This window comes from Aphelocoma coerulescens, chromosome 1A, assembly GCF_041296385.1.
Source record: "Aphelocoma coerulescens isolate FSJ_1873_10779 chromosome 1A, UR_Acoe_1.0, whole genome shotgun sequence".
NCBI classification, from domain to species: domain Eukaryota; kingdom Metazoa; phylum Chordata; class Aves; order Passeriformes; family Corvidae; genus Aphelocoma; species Aphelocoma coerulescens.
The window spans coordinates 60474597-60495285 of record NC_091014.1 but is presented as its reverse complement, the minus strand read 5'-3'; the positions used below and the strand labels follow the sequence as shown (position 1 = coordinate 60495285).

General features: G+C 40.0%; 1 protein-coding gene across 3 annotated transcripts in view; it reads right to left on the bottom strand.

Annotated features, from left to right (window-relative positions):
• KIAA1549 (KIAA1549 ortholog) overlaps window positions 1-20689 on the bottom strand; it is a 155007-nt gene that overhangs the window by 22022 nt on the left and 112296 nt on the right. For all 3 annotated transcript variants that reach the window (XM_069003051.1, XM_069003050.1, XM_069003052.1), the window contains exons 10-12: window positions 19392-19576; window positions 5012-5214; window positions 1530-1654 (exon numbers count right to left, since the gene is read on the bottom strand). In XM_069003051.1, the coding sequence (XP_068859152.1) occupies window positions 1530-1654; window positions 5012-5214; window positions 19392-19576 (513 nt within the window). The remainder of the gene's footprint in view (window positions 1-1529; window positions 1655-5011; window positions 5215-19391; window positions 19577-20689) is intronic.

Genomic DNA, 20689 nt, shown 5'->3' with positions numbered 1-20689 from the left:
TTTTGCAGGTAGCTCTTGTTTTATTTGGGCTTCCAGTAAAGATGTTAATTCTAATATTATCTCCAACTTGTTTATACAAAGCTGGTTTCAGGACCAACAGCTGCCTTAGTTTTGCTTCTTTCACAGTGATGTTTTCCTCAATAATTTGAAAGAATTGGGAGGAAAAAATTAGAAAAATGTGCTGGATTACTATAATTTGTGTTACTGAGACTTTTTTTATACTTCAATAGCTCAAAAGCGATTTTATTTTCTAAGACTCAGAAGACAAACTCTTCCACCCTTAAGACATAATTGCAGCTACTCCAACACCTCTATTCATATTTGTACTCAACTACCAGCTCTGGTTACTTACCCACTCTGTTTGCTCCTGACAACATAAAGGGAAAAGAAGAGACAACACAGTAATTATGACAAGCAATTTAGCTAGAATGGCAACTGGAAAAAAACCACAGCAGTAAGATGATTGCATTTACTTTTGAATGAAATGCATGAACTTGGATCAAACTGCCAAATCTCAGCTGCACGAAAAGGGAACTGAATCTCCCATTTAGTAGAGAGCTCTCTGCAGACAGTGCCTCCAATTCTGAATGCTAAAAATAGTCCCTATGATTTGCAAACTAGAGGCACCGAATGCTTAAAAAACAGTGCATTTTACCCAGTAAGGGCATGGCAGGTAGAAAGGACAAATTTTACACAGTCTCCTTGTTGCCTTTACCAGGTAATTCAGATGCAGCAACACCTAACATTTCTACACCAAAATGAAATGTTAAACCTTACATAAAGTTTTAAGCCAGATAGAAAATGAAGAGACAAATATGGAGTTCCCAGGTAAGAAGAAATGGGAGAACACTAAAACAGAGCAACAGAATTGAAGTCAGATAGGTTGGAGGAACTCAAACCCTCCTGAGATGTTTTATCAACTTTACAAATATATAAATATATATATTTTAGGGCACCTCCAAGAAAAGTAGTGGCACTTTAACTGGAAGCAAGATGGTTCTTTATAAAAAATACCAGTGTTATTAACATATTAGCACTGAATTTTCATCGTTCTAAAGTACAATCGTGCAGGCACTTTGATGATGCAATTACAACTCATTTGTAGAACTTTTACCTATGTGGTGTTTTCTTTTTTTCCTATCACAATTTTGAAGTTAGTGTTACAGACACACCCCATGGTCTGAAGTCCTGCTGTGACCTCTACTGCCCATGTAACTGTCTGCAATTCTGGTACCATGAGAGACACAATTAGGCCTAACTGGAAAGAGTTTTGCTGGGGGTCTGTGTGGGACAAAAGGAGGCAAGATTCGTTCCTGCTAAGCCATTTGTTTCAAAAGCTTGCTGGAATGAAAGGAATGTGTAGCTCTTCAGTTTCAACCGAAGAAACGAAACCAAATAGAAAGGGATTATCTGTGGCAAAAAGCAGAAAAATCAACAGCTGAAGATGAGTTTAGAAAAGTTGCAGCAGAGTAACTCTTCAACCTGAGTAAAGCACTAGAGCACACAAGGAGAAGAAAAAAGTAACAAACCCTTCTTCACTGCTCTGCGTGGTTTGCCCTCGTTTGCAGCAGTTGATGGTCTTGCACCTTCTTCTCCGGTCTCTCTCCCACTGGATTGTTCACTTGCTGTGGATTCAGCATCTGATGGTGAAATTCTGCCACAAACAAAAAAAACCAAACAAACCAACATGTAACACAAGTTTGCACAATGTAACACAAGGGGCACAATTCTGACACACAAAGAATCCTGTGCTAAAATATCTTGTGAAGTCTGCTAAAATCTTCCTCTGTTTATAAGTAAATTTATAGTACATTATCACAGCTAGATATTCATGCCACAGTGTTACTGTTGTTGTGTGTGAAAAATGACTGCAACAGGATTCACATGTGACAATGTTATTAAGTAATCTTTCCTTTAAAATACACTACAAGAAAAGGCTCTGCATTTGTAACTAGCAATTTACCTCTCAGAAAGAGAATAATTATATTAGAAATATGAAACCCATATAAGTAACCAGTCTAACATTCAGCCTCACTAACTTGCTGTTCTCTTGCTAACAATACAAATCCATGCGAATATTTTCCTGGCTAGCAAAATGTAAGGCCATTCAAAAATGCTTCTTTCATGTATTTATTCCATGCAGTCACAAGATTCTTAAGAATATTTGTTATCTAAAAATTACAGTCTCACTGCTTGTGGCTTTTGTAGGTAATACAGAAAAATAAGAGAGTACCATGATTTTCCCCAACAAAATGCTTCAGCTGCAAAATCACTATGATAGTATAAAAATAGAAAAGATACAGGGCCCACACCACTGCCTGACACCAAAGGCTGTCTTTTCACATGGGATCAGCCTTTGTGATAGTGTCTCTAGTGACCATTTTGTCCTGTGAACACTCATATTCTGTTTCAGCAGGGAGTTAATCACGGAAAGTGTGCACATGTCTGTGCATTACCTCATAAGTGCAGGATTTGCTTGGGCTAGATTGGTATCTGAACTAGTTACTGAGGCTCTTGGCTAAACATCAACCTGCCTAGAGCCCACAGACTAAGGTAACTATATGGAGCCTGACAAGTCCATTGAAGTTAAATCTGCTCCTTGCAGCAGGCAATGCTCTGAATTCAACTTCCCTTTTTCTCCTCACTAAACAATGCCCTGATCTGCAGGACTAATGTCACATCCCAATTAAAAAACATAATAGCAGGGAAAAGAGGATAAATGGTCCTCAATAAGCTCAGAGATCTGCATCACTGCATCTTTTCTATGGGGGAAAGGGTGTGCAGAGCTATCATCTCCATCACCTTTGTCTTGGTTCAGCAGAGTATGAGGCTGGAGTTCTGTTTCCAGATCTCCTACTGACTTTCTGTTTCATCTCATTGTGCTCAGCATTCCCCTTCATACTCTTTTCTCAGTCTATCCAAATTATCACCAAGTTATAGGAACATAAATAGTGTTGAGTCAACATCAGCCATTTCTTCTAAGTGCTGAGGAATATGCAGTTGTATACTCTCAAGCCAAAACAACAGGTCCAACTCTCAGCTGGAGCTGGGGGATGCTGAGCTTTCTGAACTCAGCTGTGCTTGTTTGTTGTTTCTTACAGATACAGAACACGTACTCACATCACCACTAGACTTCCTGGCATGTAACATACAACCCTGAACTGAACTGTGATGAACTGAGTCCTGTATTTCCTCACAAAACATCAAGCAGCTAAATCCAACATAACACAGTATGATACCATTTCACATTTCAACTTCTGCCTCGGGGAATAAATGTCTCAAATCTCAAGCTGACATGGGAACAGCAGCATGGCAGGGAGATGATGGCAACACCTCCATAGTTAAGCCTAAAGGAAGATTTGTTCTTAAGGGAATATGAGGCAGAAGAGGGAGATTCTCTTTTGAAAACATTTCTAGTGTCTGAACTACAGGTCAGTCACTCTTCCCTCTGTGCCTAGGAAGATCACGGAGAAGATCGTCCTGGAAACTATGCTAAGGCACATGAAAAGTTAGAAGGGCCTTGGTGACAGCCAACGTGGCTTCACTAAGGGCAAATCACACCTGAATTACTTCTACAATGGGATTACAGTGTATCATTAGAATGTTGGCTTCTGAAATTTCTCCTGCTTGGTTTTCTGAATTATTCTAGACAAAATGCAGCAGCAACCTCAAATTTAAACCTTTTTCTTATGCTTATCTGCATATAAATATAGATGCCTTCCCTTCCCCCACGCATCATCTCTGTCCTAGACCACTTCTGAACTTTTTAAAAGGAACACAGAAACACTTGTCTTTCTGATTTAAACTGCTTTGTTTTAATTTATGTAAGCTACACCAAAATTAGTTAGCTCATTTTTCTTCCATTATTTTCCAATTTTGCCCACCTTCCACTGTAGCACTGGCAGTGTTCTACTTAAAAGGCCTATAGGGGGTTAGGAAGACAGGCTTAGCATCTGGAAGGGGGAAAATGAGCTTTATGAAGCCCACATGGGGTAGATGAAGCAAGGATCTTAAGACAACTGGGGCTTTAGAGGAAGCAAAGAGGGCTGAACAGAGGAGCAAGCTGTGTTGCAGAGACCTGCAGCTCAGTCAGAATCACCACTGGTTTCTTTCTCAGCTCATCCAGCTCTGCCCTTGATTGTTTGCTTTTTTTTTCCTCCCCCTGTGCACTATTTCATGGGTATAAGCACAGGGGATGCAGAGCTAGAGACAAAAGTGTGAGAGTGAGGGAGAGGAAGAAGAATTAGCAGAAACTGTAGTTCAGAGTTCCATTTTTTAACCCACCTGTTACCTTCCTACTTAGCCGCTTTTTTGTGTGCACAGATCCTTCTTTACTGCATAGCTTTGTTACATCATGTATCCTACAAACACAATCCTTTCCAGCAAGGGACAGTCACATCATGTGATTACTGGAAAAGGTTAGGAAAATTCTGCTGATGGTTGACAGACACTTCTCCATTTACACAGCTGCCAATTATCATTCCTTCTTCAGAATAAGGCTTGTTTGCTACGAGAGCCATCAGATAATGGTAAATAACAGCATTCCTGCATATTTCCTGAATTTTGGAGATATGGCTTATTTTTGGAAATCCTGACTTCATACATGTATTGATCACTATTAATGTAATTGAAACACATTACTCTTTGTCAATGTTTCCATTTGCTTTTAACCACCCACTGGTTTAGTAGCTAGAGATCAGAAAGAAATTGCACTGGAAAACATACACTTGGTGTTTCCAGTAAAAAGCAATGACTTGACTCCAGTCAACTCAGCAGTGTCTTAAATACCCCTCTTAACTGGGTATGCTCCCTTTAAGAGAAAAATGAACACTGAATTCTCACAACCTTGTACTAATGAGTAGTGAGGTGTAAAACTGGAGGCTCGCTAGAAAACGCGAGTTTCGGAGCTCTGGAACAGTTCTTTCCACTGAAATTGCCTTAAAAATACAGCAATCACTAGCCCTTAATAAACTGTTGTCTACTCCAATTTGTTTTATCTTTGTGAACTGACCTCCCTCTGTGCCGAACAGTCTTTGAAGGCTTTGTGGAAGTCTTGGATTTGGGGCTGGGCACATCTCCGTTTTCAGATGGGGTAGTATCCTTAATAGGTCCTGGTAAAGGAGCTGGCTCATGGATAATCAGGACATCATCTTTATTGTGCTGGCCCAGATGCTGCTTAGCAAAATCAAAGCCTTTCACACTGGGGGCTTGTAGCTGTGAGAAAAGAACAAAGACAAAAACCAGAAACTGTAAGTGAACATGAGTACAAAGGCTTTGGTTCAGATCTGCAAACAATGGCCACTGAGAGGATGGCCAGGCTATGGTAGTCTCAGGAATGAACACGAGAGCACCAGGGAAAAGAAAAATAAACTCTCCACAATTCTGTCATCTTACTGCAGTATATGACACACAGTTTAAGTTTCCAAACCAACAAATCTAGCTAAAAAAGAGCCTTCTGATGCTGCTACTATTTTTTACTGCTATTTCTTCAAGATTTAATCATTGTGTGAGGAGCTTTTTGTGTACTTGTGAGTGCAAGGCTGTAGACACCTGGGTACAGACTGGAATGGCTATGGCTGCTAGGTCATATTTGTATTTCTTCCAGCCAAAATAGATGCAGGATTTTAAATAATTCGAATAATGTCACTGTTGATCTTTCTCATTTTGAGCTCCCCAAATCTGCAGGAGTCTGGGAGTGCTTGTACAAACACCCAGTTCATTTGATGAAAGATAAATGCTCTGCAGATCTGAGTTATACAGCAGCCTAGCGATGACTTGTCAGCCAGTACTGATGCCTCCAGGAAAAAAAAATGAAAATCTCTTAGGAATTTCATACTGAACAGACAGAAAAATATACAAAGGGCTTTGGAATTTAGAGAAGTTTTCCTAAAGATCTTATTCAATAGGCATCTTGCTTGAGAAAGACACAGAATTCAGCCTTTTACTTTCATAACTGTATTTATAAAAAAGCTAATCTCACCTTATCAATGACTTGATTCAGATTTAATCAAGGCTCCAAGTTTCAAGCTCTCTGCTGATTTTTTTGGGGTCTTTGGAGTAACTGGAAAATCTGAAGAACTACTTAAGAGAAAGTTTTCCTTCAAACCCCACTCTATTTTATGTAGTTTGGAAGTTGAAAGCAGAAAGAAACAACTCCAGTTTTCGAAGTGCACGCACACACAACCTGCTGCACACCACACATACAAAACCCTCTGTGTGTTCCTAGAGCTGATTTCCTGCAAAGTGAAGCATGTGCTGGAGTGCATTTATGGGTGCGTCAGGTTCCAGATGTTTAAATGAACCCCCTTTCATAAAGCTTGGCAGGCCAACACAGCTAACTGCAAACAGACTCCTCTGATATCATGCCAAAGATAAGCTCGCCTGAGGAATATTCTGAAACAATCTCTTCAAAATATTTTCTCAGTAAGCAAACATTTTCCAAATGGTTCTTACAAAGGGCGATGCAGTCGAGCAAGCCGCCTATTTAAACCAGTAGATGGCAATAAAAGCTCTTCTGTAAAATCCAACAGTATCTGTTGAGGTTCTGGAGTTCATTTCCCACCAAATGAGTAAGCTTGTTATTTGAACAGATCTGGAGGTCTTCCACTATACCCATTTGTCTTGGGCTTTACAACAGTCCATTCAACTCAGCATTATGGGTGATTCAGTCATTGAATTTATGCAAATGACTGCAACTACAAATTCAAAAAGGCACTGGGGAGCTACACTAAGTGAAGGTGTAACTGTGTCTCCATTTTTTTGAGTCACTGTCATCTAGTGAAGCCTTCCTGAAATTTTCCCCCCTTCAGATGTTAAACATTTGTCTTCAGGATCTTGCTTACTTAATTAAAAAATAAAACAAACCAAAACCCCGGTATGATCCTTACACTCTCCACCAAATACTTCTGAAGACAAAATTTCCACTTCTGCTATCAGAATTATATGGCCAGTTTGCACCACTTTGATTATTGAAACTTCCTAGTACCCCATCTCACTTATGGCCTGTCTGAAGCTATGTCTATTCTCCTAGAAGATACTCCTCTGTATGACACTTGTCCTTTGAACCTTCAGTGGCTTCCCGTCTTCTACCCCTTTCATACTCCCCCCTCCTGCCCACACAGGCCTGCTGATGCTTCCTGATGATCACATCCTCTACTTCACTACATTCCCCTCCACAGACTCCAGCCCCCTTGGCTCCAAAGATGATGACAGTCCTCACCATGTGCTGGGCACAGTTCTTCCACAAAAAAGTCTGGTGGTGTTCTACCCTTTTCTTATCAACCTGCCAAGTTATTACTGCTTTCTGAATAGTGTGATGGGTGGGGGGGGCAAGGACAACTGAAGAGACAAACATTCCAGGAATACTGGAGTTACCAGTATGGTTTTACTTAGAATGCTGCATGTCTGAAGCATGAACTTCAACCTATCTCAGAGTCACTCCAGCAGACTGAGTTTGTAAATCTGTTTGGGAGTAAAAAAACATACAAAAATATAAAATTTTCATCTTTTAACTTTGAATAGTCTTATTCCTAGCTGCAGTCCAACATAACCTTTCATCTAAGCACAGTCATGGGAACAGATATATTTATGTGTACATGTACATACGCCACAGCATATGTATCCACAAATGTTTATCTGCAGACAGACCACACAGCAGCTGAATTAAAAGGCTGTTAGTACTGCAAAGACCAGCACTCACACTGTAAGAAATGGCACTTTGATTATCTGAAACAACCACAACTGGATCCTCTCACACACAGGCACTGCAATAAAGTCTTGAGTTAGAACATCGTAAGTTCAGTTCTTCCACAGGAGCTCTCTTGCTCTCTCCCAGCCTGCTGGATCCTTGGCATACGCTGGGCCTTCTGCTATTTGTCAAAGTTGGGCAGAATGTAAGAACATTATTTGCAGAACCAGGATACCCGTCTCATTTCACACAGAAGCTGGCAAACACACAGTGAAAGGAGAAGGGAATGCAAGGTGAGTCCTTCATGCATGTTTACAGCTGGGGTGGCTAAGACTTTAGGGTTTCATGGACACTTGCTGGCAACAGGGGACAGGCCAATCTCAGCTTATCACCACCCCAGGCACCACAGAATCTATAGTTATATTTTCCTTAAGTTGGAGCCAGGTAAACTCCTCAGTTGGTCTTACTCTTCCTTGACAGGCAGAACCTTTCTCTCTACCCCACTCTCCTGCCTCTCCCTCTGCCTGCCAGCTGCCAGTGCCCACTTACAGCATCCAAGAACCTGAGGCTCATCACTCTTTATATTTTTAACACCTGGTGTCATAACAAGCTCTGCGTAACACAACAGAGAACAAACCCTCTCAGCTTTACGGTACAGCTCTACAGACCTTGCATGTGCAGAACTGGTGTCACCCTCTGGGAATTTAACTGGTAAATCTCTAACAAGTCTTTGTCAACCCCATGCAGACATTTTCCTAAAGTTTTAAAACTTAAGTCAGAAACTAGTAGTTCCCCACAGAATCAGCAAAAGCATTTCCCTCATACCAAACAACCTTCTTGTTCCTTTTCCTTCCACACCCTGCACCCCCTAAGGCTCAGAATGCGCACTAGAGCTTCTCCACAACAACTTCTAAAATTCAGACAGAGCTTTTTATTTTCTCTTAACCTTGTTCTTTGGAAAACAAACTCTTCTTCTCATCTTAAAAAACAGTTTCAATATGAAACTGATACTTGAAATGGCCTGAATGCTTCAAGTCTTGCAGAGTTCTGTATAGCCAAACATTTCTAGAAATCTCCACCTAAAACAACTTAAGTTGGTATTACCAGCTCTATCCAACGTGCATATATGTTTGTGCATGTGAATGAAAAAAACATGATAGAAAAACGTGACAATACAGACATATATACAACATATGACTGAATATGAAAAGATGGTCCTCAAAAAATGATAAAATCACTTATTAAAAATAATATTATTTGAAAAATAGAAATACTAATAGGATTACTACTGTAGAAATAACATTGATATAAGCCTGCTTTGTTTTCATAAAAAAAAAAACAATCTACACTTCTCATACCTTTCCTTGTAGACCACAGCAAGATAATGACTTTAACTGAGACCTGATCGCAGCCAAAATCCACATTTTCAGTGAGAAGTGTCTGAAGGATGCTGAACCACAACTCTGCTTTCTCAAGACCAGACGCTCAGATCACCGACTCAGTGAAATGAATGGTGTTACTCTTGACTGAAGATGTTTCCAACATTTTCGTACAAATTTCTGTGTGCCACCTGCTGAATTCTTTCTTTTCTTTATATCAAGTTATGTAACAGGTTGCATTACCTCTGCTCATCTTGGACTGGTAGTCAGGATACCACATGTGGATCAGCCAGCTACTGCTCATATATTACTCACCGCCAAGAAAAGAATGCAGTAGCTTTTTAAGAGCACTTTTTAAGTTGTACTGATATTGTTACTTGTTCAGGTACCTCAAGTCTCAGATGCCTTTTCCCAAGACTGCACAAAACCAGTCTTGGCAAAGATTTCTTGTTTTAAATGGAAGTTGTTAGAGGTTTTCATTTATCTTAATATATTTGTGAAAGGGAAGGAAACTACTCTGAAGCTTACCACCAAAATGAACACGTCTAAATTATTGCACTCATAAGGAATTATATTATTATACAAATGCAGAGCCTACCAAAATCTTAAAGGAAGATCATTTCATATTGGTAAGCCAAGAGAGTGTTTTAATTCTATTGTTACAGACTGAATGAAAAAAATAAAAACCCAAACCAGTATCTGAAGCTCAATTCACAGAAAAATTTAATAATTTCTGCAGAAGCCTACAAAATTTGTGCCCCTCAGTCAAGTCTTATTGCATAAAAGCAGATAATAGTTTCAGTGTGATTCAAGCCACAGAAATACAAAATGGTTGCCAACATACTGTTTTGCTGGATGCAGAGATACACCAGGAACGTCAATAACCTGTTTTCCCAAGAAAGCAAATGCTGCTCACAGGTCAGTGAGTAATTTCAGCAGAAAGCAGAAGAAAAGAAATACACTTAAGTCAGTAGTCTCCCTGTAGTTCCTATAAGCAGCATTTGAATTTGGACATAATATGAAGAATAATGTATTAAGACAATTTTCTACTGATTTTATACCATGGTCTTGCCTTGTTCCTTGTAGAGCCAGCTGGATTGAGCACAGGCTGTTTTCTAAGAAAACAAAGGAACTACAAATGTATTTTAGTGTCAGTACATAACCTGTGAACAGGACACGAATCCCTGTAAAGAAGTCCTGCTGACTTACAACCTTACTATCATGCTAGCACACAGAATGTTACAGGATGAAGACACTTTTCAGAAAAAAACCAGGCAAGTGTACAAGCTTAAACACAGCAAGACAATGAGAAAGCCTGTTCTTAAAATTAATGTGGGTTGAAGATGTAAGTCAGTGTGATTTAAGACAGGTTAAAGCTACTAAACATTGCCAACTGCCTTCACAACCTGAGATGCACACCACCAAACCCCTGTCCATATCCCCAGGGCACCAGAGCATAGGTTAGCATGAATTCACTGCATTACTCTCATGATGCATCAAAAAGGATAATAATGTGCAGTTGCATGTATGCTTGGTAGGGTCCTCTTAATTTTAACTCTTTTTTCACTATGTGTCTACTATCTCATCCAAGAAGTCTTGGATCTTCCCTCAAGGATCATTCATCCATACTGGACACAGTCACTGTTCCACAAGATATTCAAAACACCTACCAGTTTACCAATAAGCAAGAATTTAGAAGTACTGAGGCATGTTCACCTTTCAGAGTCTCATTTTCTTATTCAGCTCATTTTTCTATTATCATTCCTACCTAAGTACAACCTCTGCATTTTTGTTTGCATTGCTCTCCTTCAACATAAACCCCTTTGGGATGATAGCCAGGGACTGCCTGTAAAGGATGCATATAATTTATACATGGGATTCAATAACAATAATGCATATCTGACAAGGCACAAAACCCTTTCATTCATGAACAAAGCATATTAGAAGATCTCATAGAAGGAGAGTTCTGACTCCATAGCCACCTTCAAAATACTGAAAAAAGACCCACTTGTATCTCTGGAGGTCTTTTTGTGTCATTGTGTCTCTTTTCTGACATGGGACACGATGCAACCTATTTGTACCATAAGCCAAACTACTTCCACGCCTACTTTAAAAAAAACCCCAACACTAAGCATCACTGAGAAATGTGCAGAGGGATTCCTTCACTCGTTGCTGGTTTAGAAAATATGTTTAGGGACCAAAACAAAAAGAAGTCTCTAATTTAAATACCTTCACTTGGTAACAGTGTCTGTATGTAAAAAGAAGTGCATGAGCAATGACAGTTCTCTGGATTTATCACATCTTTCATGGGATGCCACCACCCTCCCACTACAGCAGTGTGACAACCTGTGCCCTCTATGGTAAGTCTCAAACCAGTAGCAGGATTTTGAGACCTGAGGGCCAAAAAAGAGGCTCCATGTACAAAATATCATTTTCTTATCTTGATCAAGTATTTCTCTATACAAATGTCATCTCCTGTTTGTCATCACAACAGCACTTTGGTCAACTACTACCCTTTTAGGAAAAGGTAAAGCAGTTGAGCAAACCTGTCCTTGGGGAAAAGAAACATGCTTAGAGGTGCCTGGGCTTCTCCCATGAAGCTTGGAAAAAGCAGTGCACTGTACAGCCAGCACTGGCACAGAAAACCAGAACAAGCTGGTGTACAGCCTCTGGACTTCCTTCCCTCCTTTGAAAAGTCAAAGCTGTATTACTGCTTACCACCAAACAAATAGTAAGGAAAGCAGGAATCCTACAGAAAATACCACCTCAGGAATTTTGCTTCTGGAGAAGGATTAAAAACAAATAAAGAAACCCCCAAACTTACAAAACTTTATAAAGCCTGAGATTCTCAAGACACCTGTTCTGAAATATTTTCTTCAGACAGATTCTTCTCATGGATTTTCATCATCCCCCTTCTTCTCCTTTGTGCATTTCTTCCTGCCACACTAATATTACCATGACAGCTCAGTAAATTTCACAAAATACAAGAGGGATCATGTTGTTGAAAGCCCATAACTCTGAGTACATATATGCCCACAGGCTACTGAGATAACTGCTGTAACAGGCAGAATTTTGTTCCTGAATCACACACAGTTTTAGCTTTCCTCCTCAGACAGAAATGCCTCTGGGTGGATACTATCTTAATCACTGTTTGTGAGGTTCCTTTGCACACTGGTTGGATGGAAGTGTGAGGAGTATGTTAGAAGAAGACAGGCAACTTTATAGGATAGACAGGTCACGGCTGTCTCTGTTTCACCAGATTTTCATCCATAAGTTACGTTAAACAATTACTCCTCTAAGGCCATGTACACAACTCCAGCACCAACTGCAACCTCTAAGAGAGACAGCACAACCCATGAAAAAACTCCAAATTTTCAGAACTCCTTTCCAAACTTGTAAGCAAACAAATACATTCTAACATGATTCTCACCATCTGCACAGTGCACATATACCACACATCCTCTCTACAGATAATGAGAAAAAACTTTAAAGATAGAGCATAGGTCAGCAATTTTCATTTACTTTTTCATGCTGGTATTTTGTTGGGTTCAATGATTCACGCATTTATATACCTTAAAAGGGTTTAACACGCACAGAAAGTACATTCACGTGTACTACAGAAACATCCCACCTGCTGAAATGAAACTGCAAGTTTCGACTGCAAGTGGATAGCACATTAAAACCTCAGGCAACAATGATTTAATGTTGGTGCATTTCCTTGCACCCAAAACAGCTAAATTCTACAGTAGACTTTCTATTGTCTTTTGTTAGGAGAGAGAAATTTATTTCCCCAGTATTAATCTCTTCTCAGAGGTTTATTATGTTTAGGATGGCACAACATTTATCTGTATCTTGAAAATAGATTCCTTTTAACTCCTTTTGAAAAGTAACCACTACATAAACATGACTAAAAATCCACTGATCACCTACATTTTGAATGGCATGTTCAGTTCTACCCTCCCTCTCTCCAAAAGGATGGAAAAGAACTAGAAAATGTTCAGATTATTCAAAGGTTCAAAGGCCAGTTCAAAAGAAGGTCTCCTCTGATTGGAAGAAGAGATGGCAGAGTGGGAACATGACAGAGTTCTGTAAAGTCAGGATTGGCAAAGATGAAGTGCCTAGGAATCAGCTGTTCCCTGTCCCCTCCAATACAGGGACTAAGGGACATCACAGAAAACTCAGAAGTAGCAGGATAGAAGCAGGATGAAACAAGATGATGCGGTTCTTCATTTAACATGCTGTGGAAATCCCTGTCAGCAGCTGAGATGGGTTTAGAAGGACCAAGTTAATGGAAAAGAAGCATGTTGAGGGTTGCTAAATATCATCACTTCTACACACAGTCCTTGAGGCACAAATAACTGGGGGCTGAAGAGCTCCTCAAGGCAAAGCAACCTGTCCTTACTTGCCCTGTCCTTCTCCCCTTCCCTAGGCTTTTTCTTTTGGCATCTGGGCTAGCTGGCCTCTCGGAATGCTCTCAAGACAGATACTCAAATATCTGTAAGAAAGCAGATGGAGACATTTCACTTTTTATACCTATTTGTATAAGCAGTATATCTAAGTGTGGTATTTTACCTCTACCATTTGCGAATAGTTAATCCTCATTACAGAAGAGGAGTTACTACAAAAGAGCTCTTTGAGAGGAATTGCCATCAGAGAAATGTATTGTTGAGAAGTAATTAAGATGTTGAATACTGCATCCCTTGTTAGAATCCAGCTATTGACTCTGAAGGAGATCCTGTATGCCATCCCAAAAAAAGACAACAGTTTGGATAGTTAGTCAAAGTAGCTATTAGAAGTGAATGATATTTGTTATGCAAACATGAATCTCTTGCATAAACTCATGTCAGTTTTCAAGTAGTTTTTATAAGATTGGTGTCAGATGCCTTTCTTAACAGGAGTCTCTTTTGATTGAATTTTTCTGCAATGCAGAGCTGTTGCCTCGACATTATACAGATGAACAAAAGGATTATAGGATGTCAAAACATCACAAGAATTCTTTGCATCAGGAGCAGAAGCCTAGTATTTAGCCTCCAGCAGGGCTGGGCTCTGATCTTGGGAACATCCAAGAGACAGTCTACTGAATATACAATAATAAGCAAAACTCTCAATTCAGAGGTGTAAAGTTACACCTGACACATGACATTTGGATATCAGATATTCCTGCCTACGGGGGGAATAAAAACCCACACAAGTGCCTCTCAGACATCTTGCAGAAGGCATGACTCATTACCTGTGACCATGAGCTGATGAGAGCAGACATGCAAGGGCTAGTGACAGTCTCCAGGTGATGATGACACTTAGCTGAGGTGTGCTGGCACACGAGGCAAACTGGCGGCCCTCCAGCTCTGGCATTACCTGTGCTGCTGCTCCAGGAGAAGGTGCAGTACTTTGTCCAAGGTTTTGTGGGGACTAACCCACTCCACCTCTGCCACAGGTAAACACACACAGGAGGGACACTGAGCCAGAAAGACATATTCAGTCTCTAAGAACCACTGTGGGGTGCAGAAGGCTCCAGAGAGGAGTGACATCTGACTGGAGAAGTAGGAATTTTTCCACATGGGTTTTAGGATGTGCCCTTGGAAAAACAAGGAACTGAGCAAGCCACTCAAAGCTATCACTGCAAAAGCAGTAACTTCAGCACACCCAGCATTTAGAGGGGAACATCCAAGACCCTCTAAATAAACTGCCAATTAGCTTGTCCACAGGTGTCAAGTTCTTGCCATTAGGGCAGGGAGCCCTTCCCTGAATAATTGTCTACAGCTGAAATTATCTCTGAGATGCCATAAGAAGGGATTTGACATTTTTCTTCAAATGCTTGTACACAGAAGGGAAAGTGAAACCCTTAGAGAACGAGGTTCCATTTTAAATTTTGGATGTCCACAGAGGAAGAAATAGTATTGCTGATGCTGCTCCCATTGTGGGTAACATGTAAAATGTTTTTTCTGCTCTTTGGGGAAGAGCAAATGAGTGTTTTTGCACAAAAACATCAGAGGCCCTGTACAGAGCAAAATGATGGTTTGGGCATTAAAGAAATTAATTTTTTCATGAAGAAAAATAACCAATGGCAAAAATTCAGTTGCCCACAAAAGGCACAGCTTCCTTGCCGGAAAAAAAAAAATTGGGACAAGCAAAAGGTTGGGACAATGTTATGGAGGATATAGGCAATGCCAAGAGAGAAAACCTTGTTATTCAAAAATGCCACTTGTGCATCTTTTTACTTCACAAGGCAAAGACATCTTTATCCAGTGCAACAACCCAGGTCACATCAAGGTGAATTTCCAGTAGAATGCTATGGCTTACAGAACAGGTCATGAATATTTGATGTGCCCTTTAAATATCTTAGTATCATCTCTTCAAAAGAATTATCCTTGCACAGACCAATGAATCTTGCATAGATGCACTGCTCTACCGTTTCCTTAACTCTCAGTTTAAAAAGCATACAAATAACTTTGATCTAAGCATGTTTTCCCATTTAATCTCCAGAATAAAAAAGGAAACCTAACATTTTGCAGGTATTGTTAATCCTGTTTTGACGCAACGGGATGGATTAGCAAATCAGAGTCTCTTCAAGATCCTTTATTTTTCCTTACTTTATGATCAAACCTGGTTTTGCTAGCATCAGTTCCCACAAAAGTTTTCTCTCCCATGTATTTATGTGTATATTCACTGAAACAGCAGATAAGTAAAAAAATCCCTTAATAATAGGCTCCCTCTCTATACTCTTTGCAGAAAGTAACATTATGAGCCTTTTTAAGCAGGATCCTTGTGCCATCCTGTCTGCAAGACATTGATCCTGTAATGAAGCTGGAAGGCCAGATGGAAAGAACAGAAACTGGTGGACTGGTACATCCAATGAGCAGAACAGGCCTTTGCCGTGTATAGTCCACCCTGCCCTGTATCACTGCCTTAGGAGAAACACAATCCTTGCTATTATCTATATTACCTTTGAGAATGACCTGGCCTTAAGGGTGGGGCCAAGCAGCACATCTGGACTCAAGCCCAGCTTCAAGGCTGCTGTGGCACATAAATATTGATGCAATCTTGGGTACCTCTGTGGACTTGTCACCGTAGGATCTGGGTATTATTCAACACAGCCATGTCCATTCAAGTGGGAAATCTGCTATTACTGACCATCACAAGTGAGCAGCTGTGACCCAAATAGCCTAAAGGGGCATCCACAGAGCACTTAAGGTACCAAAGCCAGTTAGCTGTGCTGGCATGATGTGCTGGCAGTACGACTGAATTGCTGTGTAGCACAACTACCTGGTGGCCTTCACCTCACCAAGGTGTACCCAAGCAGCCATACCCCATACACCCAAAAAGGCATGTAGGCTCTAATTGCCAGCAGATAACAGTACTGGGTTCCTTCATCAGAAGATAGACTGCGAGGTTATGCAGCTTATGACTTTTAATGGTGGCCATAGGAACACAGAAATCATACCTACTCTGTGAAGGTAATCTTTTATATGTAAAGGTTTAAAAATAAAACTTGTATTGTCTGAATGAATACCAAAACACTTCGGGAAAATCCAGGAATTTCCAAGCAGAATGAAACAATTAAGTGAAAGAAGAGAAGAAAGGAAACATATGACTAAGAATGAATATGGGGCTACAGAACCCAGTAAAATTTGTAGTGTCTAAGAATCTCTCTGAAGAGGATAATGCAACTTTGTAAGAGAGATTCTAACTAAGAATAAAAAGCTCCTGCCCAACCTGTGGCTTACTTATGCAATCTGCATTTACAGTCCATCTACTGAATTCTGTCTCTCAGTGTTCCAAGGACCCAGCCTTTCAGTCTTGTCTCTGCAGCATGAAGCAAACAGGCTTTCTCCTCACTCCCAACCCCATTCCAGGATTTTAAGTCACAGGTAACGTAATTTGCTATCAGCTGCTACTGTGAATTCTAAAGGTTATTATGCTGCCCACTGATCTACTATGTTAAAATGGCCAATTAAAGACACTGAAGAAAGACTGGTGACACCCCTGGAGATCCACCAGTGCAGTATGATACCTGATTTCACCTGAACAAGAAATGTGTGTCTCAGTTTCTTCTCTTCCAATCAACACACATTTTCAAGCACAAAACACATTATAGACTTATTACAAGGCTGAAAAGTCTTGTTTTCTATTTCCAGTATGGACATGCCATACATATGCTAATGAAAAACTCTGTATTTACATTATTTTTTTGTTAAATATTAACAGAAGTAAGAAGAGCTAGCACACTATAAATGCATCTTTGTCTTTTACATATATAGATTCCAAGATAAAAACTCAGATCTTTAACCTAAATATCTTTCTATTTACAGATGTAGTGCAGGCTTTCACCTCCCTTCAGTGCCAAGGTCAAGCTCTGAAAATAGAGAATGGAAATAATTGTGGCTGTGGTGAGGAAGGGGGAGCCTAAGTCCATTTTTATGGAGTTTATTTACAGACATAAATCCCTGACCACATGATGACACTCCTTTGATCACTTCTTTGCATTTACTCTAATAAAAAGTATAAAATACAGAGACAATTTTAGAGGGCAGGATCAGACCAAATGTCCCTAATAATTTGTATGCTGTTTTGACTGTCTGGGGGTCTTTGGTGGTGGTTAAATACACCCTACTCAGACCCAGAATTCCAACCCACTGTTTGAAGACATGAAGTCCCAATGACAGCCTAATAGCAAGGAAGCCAGAGCACTGCTTTTATTCTGGGGAAAGGAGGAAATGGTTTGCAAAGTAGGTTCTTCCAGTTGCTTGATGTGCAAAGTGATAAAAATGTAAGAGTCTTTTTATTGCTTTACCTCCAGTAGCAAAAGGATTGAACTAGATGTCCATACTGGTTCTTTCTAGTTTGCTTATAGCGACTTCCCCAAAGAAGGCAAAGTGACAGGTTCCCTAGGCAATCCAAAATGAGACTCACATATAAACAAGTTTGAGGCTTCTGGCTCATGAATGATTAAGATGAAGAATATTGTGGAAGCAGTGAGGAAAAGCAACTGAGCCATTTTCTTAAAAGAAAGTAATTATATGAAGGATGTTTCTGGCCTTGCAGCCAATACAACCCAGCTGCTTCCTTACAAAAAAAAGCTTGTGACAGCAAAGAGGTACTGAAAATGTGATCAAAGAGTGTACCAAGGGTAATGGTCCTCTCTTGCCTCTTCTGTATGACCCTACTCAAATTAGTCAAAACTACTGTGGGGAACTTCCTCAGTCAAAAATCTGTGTTAGATATTACCACAGCAGAGGTGAAACACGGTACCAGGGGGTGGAGTTCATCAAAAGGTACCACTTGTTGCCAGCCTGGATTCTGACACACAACCCGCAGTCGCAAGGCAAGTGGAAGTTACTATTGATTTGTTCTGACTGCTTTGGAAGTGTAAGCGCTTTCTGTTTCTCTCATCTTTCACACCATTAATTATCTTGAAAGAGAGCATGGTGTACAGACAAGGCTCGTTATGGAGGAAACTGTGTGACTGAACATGAGGCAGCAGTGCAAGAACATGACTGCAGTACCACAGGATTAGCACAGGCAGATTATTTTTCCTTTATTAATGCCTCTGAAGGTCTCGGCAATAATAAGCATTTCTGACACATGCAAGTTTTCTTTGGTTGTAAAAAGAAAATAACCTTTCAGGCACTTTATCTTTTTTTTACCAAACACATCCTTTGTGAAAATCCTGGATCACAAATTTTTTGATTTACAGCCTTGGGCAAGAGAAAGACAAGAGCACTGAATTTCTCACCGTCCTAACCAACACTCTGGCCAACATGCTCACTTATGCAGGCACACACAGATCCACTAATTAATGTTCTAGTACCGCAACAAGCTCTCAAAATCGCAACAAAAAGAGACCTGACAGAACATGGACCAGCCAGGATAGGGTCTAGCAAATTCTAGTTGCAGCATGAGGTATGATGGGTGGTGCACTTTAGCTGTCAACTTTGGTTAGCAGAAGCTCTCCAAAGAAAAATTCAGCCTTCTGGGGAAAATAAGGTCAGTGATTCAAGACTCTACATTTCTTCTTATTCAGTCCCAGCCACAGCCTTGAAATGAAGTGATAAAGAAAGGCTCCTTTCAGCCTCAGTGGCCACATTTCAGAGGGATGGATCTATCTAATGCAGTATCATATACTCAGGAGAATAAATAAAACACTACAGGATTCTTGACTTCAACTATCATTAGACTACTTTCCTCCTTTCCCCACCTCCCCGAACTGGAATGCTCTGAAACTGTGTTTACACATGCTAGTTAAGGATGCCAGGTGTTCCCCAGAGTCTCACATTCGTTTATGCTCAGAATACTCAAGCTCCTCTCAGCACAGCTTCCCCTTTTACCTTCTGTCGCTGCTGAATGTTGCTCATTGTGTCTGGCTGAAACTCCAGCTTGTCTGTTCGACAGAGCTTCCAGTATAAAATAATAACAATCAGGAGCACCACAGCAACTGGGACTGCCACCCCAACAATAATCCAGAGGTTGCTATTCTGCGTCTCTGAAGCGGACTCCTTCATCTTCTCCACAGCTGTAAAGTTAAAAGGAAGACAGCAATATTATGTGGTTATCTTTTAAACTGAGGGCACTTCAAGGTTATGTATTTTTATGTTCTTGTAAATGCTAGTTAAGGAATTTATCAGAAACCAGCTGTACATCACAGGAAATGTCATACCACTGTAAGTTAAGGTATGTCATGCTCAGGAAGCATGGGGCAGGAGATTGATTGTCCTAGCCCACCTTCTGAAGACCTGTGCTTAAAATACTAATGAAAATGCACTTCTGCCACATCATCCTGTAACCCAAAACTAAGCTGACATAGTGAAATGGGTCAAAAAAAAAATGACTCTACCACTAGCAAAGGTAAGATGGATTTTCCCACACTGCTGCCTGTTTCCTGCTTTAAGCACTATTACCAGCTGCCTCTTCTCCATAACATTTTGTCATCACAATCAATTTGACCCTCCCCCCACCAAGGTGTATAGTTCTGCATTGTCGATTACGTTCTTTCTTCTCTCTGCTCCACTGTCAGTGTGCGAGATCCTTTAGCCCCAAACAGAAACAAAACTGCTGGAAAGTGTAATCAAGCAAGTCCCTCTTGTAAAAAGTAAACTGAAAGAAATGACAAAACTTTCACTTGCTCTATTTTGCATAGTGGTTACATGTGGGACTAAAAACTATACATACACATATATATATATATATACACACACACCAATAATATATTTCTAGTCAAACTGATGCACTTTCTAAAAATGATGTTTTCAAGTTAAAAAGAATATTTCTATTTTTCCTACATATCATTTTATTAATGATGAGCCTAGAGCTTAAAAGAACATATAATTCTTGTATTTTATACACCTAACAACTCATTTATGACATTATGTTTTCTGGTATAAAAATAACCTTTTCTTGGTCTAGTTTCTTCCAATAAGAAGCATTTAAAGATTTCTATGACTCTCTGACTCTTAAATGTCTAATGTTAGGTCAAATGTAACAAGTTTCAACATGCACAGCAACCTATAAACACTTCATGAAGTTTGTTCAACATTTATCATTTTTGTAAAGAGAATTCATTCTTTCAACTTCTTTCACTTCTGTCTAACCAGCATTACCGTCCATTAATGGATATTAAGCAGATGTA